This window comes from Cryptomeria japonica, chromosome 5 (assembly GCF_030272615.1).
Source record: "Cryptomeria japonica chromosome 5, Sugi_1.0, whole genome shotgun sequence".
Taxonomy (NCBI): domain Eukaryota; kingdom Viridiplantae; phylum Streptophyta; class Pinopsida; order Cupressales; family Cupressaceae; genus Cryptomeria; species Cryptomeria japonica.
This window is the reverse complement of record NC_081409.1, coordinates 105202314-105211835: the sequence shown is the minus strand read 5'-3', so window position 1 is coordinate 105211835 and position 9522 is coordinate 105202314. Positions and strand designations below refer to the sequence as shown.

At 35.4% G+C, this 9522-nt stretch overlaps 1 protein-coding gene across 5 annotated transcripts; it reads left to right on the top strand.

Annotated features, from left to right (window-relative positions):
- The first annotated feature begins 368 nt into the window (after positions 1-368).
- LOC131067408 (piriformospora indica-insensitive protein 2) lies at positions 369-5773 on the top strand. Of its 5 annotated transcripts, XM_058002427.2 has the most exons (4): positions 369-669; positions 1348-1934; positions 3696-4732; positions 4849-5773. In XM_058002427.2, exons 3-4 carry the CDS (start codon positions 3872-3874, stop codon positions 5356-5358), a joined length of 1371 nt encoding a protein of 456 aa, XP_057858410.1. In that variant the 5' UTR covers positions 369-669; positions 1348-1934; positions 3696-3871; the 3' UTR covers positions 5359-5773. The 5 variants fall into 5 exon arrangements, with proteins under 5 accessions (XP_057858410.1, XP_057858381.1, XP_057858419.1 ...); XM_058002398.2 differs by lacking the exon at positions 1348-1934; XM_058002436.2 differs by lacking the exons at positions 369-669; positions 1348-1934 and adding an exon at positions 893-993.
- The last annotated feature ends 3749 nt before the right edge of the window (positions 5774-9522 follow it).

Genomic DNA, 9522 nt, shown 5'->3' with positions numbered 1-9522 from the left:
TATCCGTGCGAAAACAAAAATTTGCCTAACACAATGGATTTTCATGCAATTTGCACCATCCCAATCCTCATAATCGGACTTCATAGTATTGTTAAAACCCAAAAAAATCTAACAAAAAACCATCCTATCATGGAGATTTGTATTTTTGTAAATGTGTCATTTTATGTAGAGAATAGCTGAACTAAAATCATTTCCATCTTTATCTCCTAATCAATCAGAGATATTATAGTAAGGCATAACAAGTACATGTAAGAAACGATGTGGATGGGTGCTGGCATCTTCATGGTCGTGGGCCCGCCCGCCGTAAGGAGTTTATTAACACTAATAATTAACTCTGATGTCACGTTATTTTCACATCCCGGCTTTTACTCTGGTTCCACTGAAATCTCTATTTTTTCTGAAAGCTTCAGCATTACTTTAAATTTCTAAGTAAAACGCCGCTGTTATCTCAAAGCCATTGCCAAATTGATGAGGGCTTCCAAAAAATCTTCTTCGAGCTTTGCAAGAATTCCTGTTCAAGCAAAAAAATCAGTAGATATCTTCTGCATAAAAAGTTTCTCAGTCCAAATGCATATTTTCTAAATAGTGCTGGATCTGTACTAGCTTTCCCCAAACCCTCTCGATTTTCGTTTGTTTTGCCATTTTTGTGTTCGGAATGGTATACAACAGGTGAGTCTGAATACCTGACGAGTCTTCTTTTTGTTGCTGTGATATTATTGGTTGGATGGTATTAAATTCATTGCTCGTGGTTTTACCCAGCAAATTGTGTCAATTTTAAGGATTTATGGCGGAAAAGATCTGACGGATCTTATCCGTTTAACAGTGTTATTTTATTTTTACTTGTGTTTTTGTTTCTGGTAAAACTGGCTTAAATTTACCGTCTTTAAGGAGTTGTTGCCTGAATAAAAATTCAACACATAATTTTTTTGAAAAACGATACCGCGGTTCCTTCCATTCGCTTAGGTTTTGTCCGGAAAGAAGTACCAATTCCTGGTTTGTGCCGAAATGATGCGACCAGTTTTTTTTCAACTTGTAAATATTAGAGCTCTTACGCAGTTATTCTTGATGAGATGCCATGTTTGTGAGAAACTCTTACCATTTTTTCTTCTCCTCTTTTGGATTTGTGCTTATACAGGGTAGAACACATTCAACTTACAGTAACTTCTAGATATTTGAATGATGCTGGTTTTAGATTTTTTCATTTGTTTTTGCTTTCTTGTTATGCGATTTTGTGAGTCAAATGTGTTTAATCTGACTACATTGCGTGTATTTCTTTTCGAAGTTCTTAGCGTTGGTATATCCATGATTATTTATTTTTTCAATCGTTTGATGCGAAAATGTGTGTAGATTTTAGTACTTGAGAGGTTTTGGCACCTTAAAAGTTTGGAGCGGCATTTCTGCGGAGGCGTGTTTTATTATGGGAATCCTGGTTTAGTTTAACATATATTCTTCTTCAAAGACGAGGCGTTTTTTTGTTTTCGAGGGGTTGCTCCTTAAAAAATTTCGAGACGGATTTTGTAGTGCTCTCATTTTCACTTATATTCTTCATCAACTTAGTTTAACATATTTTTCTCTGGGGAATTGCTTCTGTAAGGAATTTCGGGACCGACTCGTAGTACTTAATCTTTTGCCGGTAATTTCTTTCTTATTGTTATTTTTTTTTTTTTGAGAACTGCGTTGACTGCATTTTGCGTTTGAGTTTGTAAACAGTGCAGTCAACAGAATTTTTTATGAAAATAAGTGAAAAGATTTGGATTGTTTTATACGAATTTAAATTTACTGTTTTGAGGTGGCGAATTATCACCTCATAAATTTCTGTTATTTAGCTGCTCAGCTTCGTCAGTTTTCCAATACTGAGGTGCGGGATTCTGCTAATTTCTTCTGCATTTTCAATTCTATTTTGCTGCTAAAAGCTTAGGACTCTCGCGTTTCAGGTATGTCTTTTTATTACTAAAAGCCCAAGTGCAGAACCCTGTGAAATCTAGATGCCTTTTCTAAATTTTCTTGCACCAAACATTTCGTTTTACTGCTTTTCGTAGTACCTATTTTCAGATGTCTTCGTAAGAATATTGAGAGACTGCGTGCACTGTGCATCATTCCTCAGATTCTTTGTATCCAGCCTATTCTGGATAATATTTTTGCCTTTTATAACAAGCAATGTCGTACATAGTAAGATACTTTGTTGAAACCTGCACATAAATTTAATATTATCCCTCATTCTTTCTAGATAATATTTCAGCTAGACTGCTAAATTTTCAGTTAAAATTTGCTTCAAATTTTACTGTTTGTCTTTATTTACTTGCTATCAAATTGTTACCTTGCCTCGTCCATTTTAGATCGTTCATCTTCTGCTTTATTTTTTTCTGGTTTGTTAGTTTTTTCCTTAAATTTGGACTCTAAAGTTTTTTATTTTGTTTTGCGGATGATGTTTTATCTTACCTCGTCCATTTCAGAGCATATTTTGTCTTTCGCCTAATTCTACGACGGACTGTTTTTCGCTGCATTTGCCGTCAAACTCCGCTAAAATGAATAACAACAATGATATTTCCACGGGACATGAAAATGAAATATAGACGCTTCTGGTAGATCAAACTCCGCTAAATTTTCTGTTAAACTTTGTTCGTTTTCCAGCCAACGCTTATCATTTTATTTTTTGCCTTTATTTACTTGCTGTCAAATTGTTGCCTTCCCTCGTCCATTTTAGAAAAACGTTCATTTTCTGCTGTATATTTTTCAGATTTGTTTGTTTTTTTTACTTCAATTTGGTCTCTAAAGTTAATTGATTTGTTTTGCGGATAATGTTTTATTTAATCTCATCCATTTCAGAGCATATTTTGTCTTTCGCTATATTCTCCGACTGAATGTTTTTCATTGCATAGGCGTCAAATTCCGCCAAAATGAATAACAACCATGATATTTTCACGGTACATGAAATGAAATATAGACGCTTCTGGTACAGTTTTTACCAGAAGCATTCTATGTTTCATTCCACTAAAATTGTTCATCTTTCATTACGTTTCTTGAGAAATTTTTTCCATTTCCAAACAAACCCTTTTCATGTTTCAAAGTTTCAAAGTTTTCACCTAGAAACCTGAAAAACCAGAAGCATTCTATGTTTCATTCCACGAAAATTGTTCATCTTTCATTACGTTTCTTGAGAAATTTTTTCCATTTCCAAACAAACCCTTTTCATGTTTCAAAGTTTCAAAGTTTTCACCTAGAAACCTGAAAAACTGGTTTTATAATCATATTATCTCAAATATCTATTATTTGCGCGCTCTCAAAAATCACGTCTGTTAGAATAAATCTTTCAGTGTTCTAAAGTTTTCACCTAAAACCCTGAAAAACTGTTTTTATAACCTTGTTATCTCTATTATCGACACTTTTCGCACGTTAAAAGATCACGTCTGTTAGAGTAAATCTTTCTATGATACTTCTCAATGCTCACTTAACATCTCTGGAAGTTTGCTTGTTTGAATACATCTTTAGTGTTCCTACATTTTTTACACAAATTCTTGTATGGATACGTTTGGTTTTAATCTTTTCTTGTTTCTCACTTCTCGCTCGTTTTTCGAAGATCGTTCATTACAAGTGATCATTTTTAGTGTTTTCTTGATGCATTTAAGCTTCAATATCCCAACTAGGCCGATGTGCATCTATGTTCTAATGACTGTATTCTCGTAAATGTTTTACAGAAAATCCACCTGGTTCAAATCCAGACGAAGAGGGGAAACATCTGTATAAAAAAGCTAGACATTGAAATATAGCAGCAGGCATTGTGCCGAAGGCTGAATCAGGGAAAATCTATAGTCATTCAGCTACAGATTCTAGCCAAGAAAATTTTCACGGCAGTTTTCCATCTTAACCAAATATGTCCATCTTGATGTGGTGCATTTTCTCCGTTTTAAGCTTAAGTATACAAGTCTCCTCTGCACAGACTGTAACGGGAGATTACCGAAATAGTACTCCTATGCTTGACTCAGAGAAACAAGCGTTTTATTCTGTTCTTGAATCGCTGAGTGGAGACTTAGATGCACGCGATTTATACCCTGATCCTTGTGGCTTCACACCTGTTCCAGGTACATTGTGTGATCAATTTGGAGATTTTTGGTACATCACAGTATTCAACATTGGAAATGTCTATGATAATTCTCCAAAATGCGGCGACAATGCGGTACTTAATCCATCCATCTTCAACTTAACTCACTTAAAGACATTGTCCCTGTACAAATGCTTTATGAATGCACCTCAGATAATGCCATTGGATAAGTGGAGCAATCTTGGAGGATCACTTCAGAGCTTGATTTTTCGAAACAATGTTGCGCTGGTTGGGGAATTACCCGCAGAGCTGGGTAGATTGGTCAATCTGGAGTCACTTATTGTTTCAGAGAACAGCATGAAGGGAAATTTGCCGAAGGAAATAGGAAGCTTAACCAAGTTAAGAAAGCTTGTTCTGAGCCATAACCAGTTTGATGGTACAATACCTTCTTCTCTGGGGTTTCTTCAGGGCCTTGTAATTCTGGACCTGAGCTTTAATCAGTTAAAGGGCCCTCTTCCACCATCTCTAGGGAATCTGAACTCTCTGGTTAAGTTGGATTTGAGTGACAATGGCTTACAATCAGGGGTACCAGGGAGACTGGGGGAATTGAAATACCTTACATTTTTGGATTTGAGGAACAATCAGCTCCATGGAAACCTTCCAGTGTCTTTAATAGATATGACAAATTTGCAGGTAGGGGAAACTCAACGCATTTTTAGAAGTGAAATCGCTGATCTCTCTATTTCTTAAAATTGGTGATAAAAAGCGATTTGGCAAACATCAGACACTAAATTTTTCTCTATTTGCAGGAACTTTACCTTGGAAATAATCCAATGGGAGGCCCGATTGATATTCTTCGTTGGAGCAATATGCCGCTTCTGATCAGCTTAGATCTTTCAGCATCGGGTTATATTGGTCAAATCCCAGAATCATTAGGGAAATTGAAAATGCTAAGATACCTGGCTCTAAACAACAATGCTCTCTCTGGTAAAGTTCCTAAAGAGCTCGCAGATTTACCAGATCTATGTTCTCTGTTACTGAATAACAACAATTTGTCTGGCACTCTTGAATTCCCATCAAAGTTCTATCAGAGAATGGGAAGGTATCTTTCTCTGTGGGGTAATCCAAGGCTTTGTTATGCTACGGAAGATAAGAAATTTATTCCCAACGGAGTCAGTCTTTGCTCTGGTATGGTGGTTGCCCCTGGTAAAGCTCATGAGACATCTTTGAGTTCTGTTGCAGGATCTGCTGTACAAAGCTGCAGATTCAGAGTGTGGCTGCTTCTTTCATTTTTGGCTTCCCTGGCTGTGCTACACTAAACACAAACCCTTGAAGACAATTTTCAGGTAAACTAACTCAGTTGATCTTTTTGTGGGTACTGATTTTGACACCAGAGGAGAACTAGCTTAAACTACTATGTCTGCACATTTTATTCCAGTCCTTTTTGGTCAGGCCTATTGCACTCTCACATTCAAATATTTGGAGGCATCAAATCCAAAGAATGCCCCGCCCCCTGAAATGTCTGCTATGCAGCTGAAAAAATTCTAGCATTTTTGCAAACAAGGTGCAAATACCACTTTGTAAATCCCGCTTATTTCATTAACCATATACTTGTTGGAATTGTAATTTGTTAAATTAAATTTCAGTCTAGTTAGTTCTTCAGCTGCTTGCAGACATTCGTATAGCTTATTGTATTTCAAACTCCATCAATAGCAAAAGTCGGTTACAGTGTCATTTGCATCTTGCAAATTTTTAGTCTGTTTTGTTCTTTCAATTGCATTTCCACTGCAATGCAATATTTCTAGTTTGGTATGCAATATTTTAGTAATTTGGTGGGGACATAGCCTTTTTTTTCGGACTTTACAAATTCCATTTATTAGTGAAAATGTTAAATGCCTCTTAAAAGGTAGAAAGTGAAAGGATCGTCCTTACAAATTCAGAACTTTATAACTTCCATTTATTAGAGTGTTAAATGCCCCCTAAAAGTGGATACTCCTTACAAAATTCAATGCATTGTATTTTAAAAATATCCAGTTGGTATCAATTTTGGAAGTTATTTTAACAGCTATCTCGAACATCCCTTGCTGTCTCCATAGTTGTCCTTTTAAGTGTATTAAAAAATTGACATATTTGGATCAATCCTTATTCTGGAAACTTGGAGAATACTGTTTTTCGTATGCAATGCAATAATGAACAACTTAACAGGATTCATGACATGAAAAAATCAGTTAAAGATTTCAATTAATTTCCTTTGATACCATTTATATTAGACTTAAATGCAAATTTGTTCATTTTGCGGCACGTTGATCTAAAATGAAAAATATTGTTTACGAATTGTTTTGGGTCTGATTTTACTCGATTTTACAAACCAGGCTGTATCTCAGGCTGTTTTCAGATTTACTGTTATTTATTTTTAAATAAAATTTACGAGATCTTATTAAATATTATATAATATTTTTATTTATTTAGTTGAATTAATTTATCGTTAAATGTTTATTTATAAAGTTTAAATACTTCCATTTCAACTTGTTATGTTGCTACATACATCGATTTTTCCAGACCTGCAATGAAAGAAACAAAGCAGAAATAAACAAGAGCGATGATCTAATTAGATCATCAACACAATGGCAAAATATAGAAGATCCAAGATTTCTTCATATTATTATTTTACAGATGAAAAATTAACTTTATCTATCTTCCAATTACCTATGTTCATATTATCACTTTATCTACATGAAAAGTTAATTTTATAATATCTGTCAACTAATCTAATGTTAATTATAATTAAACGAAAAAAATGCTTATTTTTCTTTCATTTTACATCTTAATGAACATTGGGAAGAATCTGAAGCAAATCTTGAGTAAGTGACTTTGTGAATATGTCAACTATTTGATCTCTTATATGGCAATGTATAAGTCCAATATATCCTCATCCAACCAACTTTGTGGTATAACAATGTTGAATTTCATTATGCTGACTATTGTGAAACATTGGATAACCATTATTTATGTGTTACAACATGGTGGGGTCATTGTCTATGGCTGAGTCTATTCTGGTTCCAAAACGGACCTTTCGTACAGCGTGTTAGCGACAGGTTAGTCAATCACAGCCGTTAATTGCAAAATCGACGGTGTAAAATGCGTGACTAACACGTGTGTTAGTCAATCTGTACTGTCGCTTTGGAGCCAGAATAGACGCGTCCATTGTCTATATGCTATATATCCTCTAATAATCTTTATCAACTAGATAAGACTCATTAGAAGTTATCAATTGTATAAAATGGGATTTAATAGATAAGACTCATTAATAGTTCAACTTAAATTTCAACTTCAATAGGTATGGTAAAATGATTGTTAGCATTCATGTGAAATCTCTTTGGAATATCAAGTAAGCATATTTTTGTTAAGATATGGATATTTTATCTCTATTTTGTCATACTTAAGATCTAAAACTTTGCAATCATAGTTACTATCAACTCTACAAATAAAGTCATTGTTTAGTGTTAGATACGATCATCTACTTGGGTAAGAATATCATCATTTGAATTCTTGACATAAAGATTGGGATCTAACCAACTCTTTACAAAACCTTTTTGCTATAGGCTTGAATCAATTTTAAAATCCCATGCTCTAAATACCTACTTGAAATAATACAAAGACTTAATATGTAAACACCATGTTTGTTAGAAAGTATTTCAAAGCCTTTAGGTTGTGTTATATAGACCTCTTCATTGTATAAATGGAGTGTTGCACACCTTGCACGATGTTATAATGTTTAATGTCTTAGATGGGAAAAAAATCACGGTGAGAATAGTTGTTTGGATCTACTAAACAAATCCAACCTCACAAATAACGCATCAATCATGTAGACTATGTAGGAACCAACCGATTGGAGACACCAATCCCCTTAATGTATTATCAACACCAACTCATTAGAGATACCAATCTCCTAAGACTAGGATTGAGTAGCAACTTAGAAAATAGGATCTTGATCTCAACAAATATGAATGATACGATTTTAGGACCTTCAATTTACAACTTGTCTCTAATCAAATTAGCTTTCACACACTCCTCTATCTCTTACAATATTCTAATAGTGGTGCACATTACATCATTAAGAACTCTACATTAGGAATGAATCCAAGACACTCATATATACGAGTCCCAACTACAATTATAAATATAAGTCAACCATATACATTGATGCAGGAGCATCCCCAGTCTATGAGCAATCTTGCATCAACTAAAAATATTTCCTTTCAGTTTAGTTCTTGTTCAGTTCAGTGTGCAATTTTTTGTGTTCCTATCGGTAGGTGTTGGTAGTTGCATGCTTTTCATTATAGATCTTATTTTCGGTTTTCTAAGCTGGTTCATGTGCTTAATTCCACATTTTTAGTCCATTTGGATTCTTTTCCGGCTAGTTATCGCTACCGGTTTGACTGTTTCTGGGTTCCGGGACAGTTCTTGAGCTTACCGGTTGGTTTTCTTTCATTTCTGGAGCGGTTTCTTGGTGTGTGGATCTATTTGGGATCTTGTCTTATGGTATTTGGCATGTGGCCGACCTTCCTGTTGATCCACACTTCTTGGATGTTATTTTCTGGAGGAATTCTTTCATTCTAGGGTCGACCTAGTTACACATTTCATTTTTCCTCCATTGGTAAATGTAATCTTTTGTGGATGACCTAGATATGTTTCGGAGGATGTATATAGGGTATTATGTAATCATTTGTAAAGAAGCAGTAGAGACCATAATACAGATTTATATTCGTGATTAGAGATCCAGTTGACTCTGAGAGTTCTGGATGGATTGTATTTGGTTTGTAGCCTGCATGTAGCCGGTTGACTACCAGATGTTCTATGATGACTGTATGATGATAACCGGTTGGTTGCCAGAGGTTCTAAAACAATAATATGATCTTTTTCTGTAACCTTTCTATGTTTTATTGTTGCTTTCGTTGCGTTACTCTTGTTGCATAAGCCGGTCAATTCTCTTTTAAGGGTTTACTGGTTATGGTTGCGTCAATTGGTATCAGAGCTGGTTATGAACTGGTCGGTGGAAGAGTTGTTTGTGAACCTTGAGGCATTCCTTTGGGTGGACAAATCGCCGATTGGAGACAAGTTGTGCGTGTGTTCAATAGATCGCCGAGTGAGAGGCAATTGAAACTTGTAGTTGGATCGTCGAGTTGAGACAGTTCACCAGGGCTGAAGAGGAGATGTCACCTAGAAGGATGAACCCTCGAAGGGTAGAGAAGATGATGGAGGATTTCAAGAATGAGACGAGGAATGAAATCCAGAACGCATTGGCCGGTTTCTAGAGGAATCCAAAATCTGAGGATGAGTACGAAGAAGCCGGTGAAGAGCTTGAGGTAGAAGAGGCTAAAGGATCGGAAGATGGAAGAGAGGAAATATTTCTGAGAGCAGTGGCGTAAGCGAGTAAAGTTCATAAGGTGGAAGTTTCAAACTTTTTCAGAATGCTGAACCTA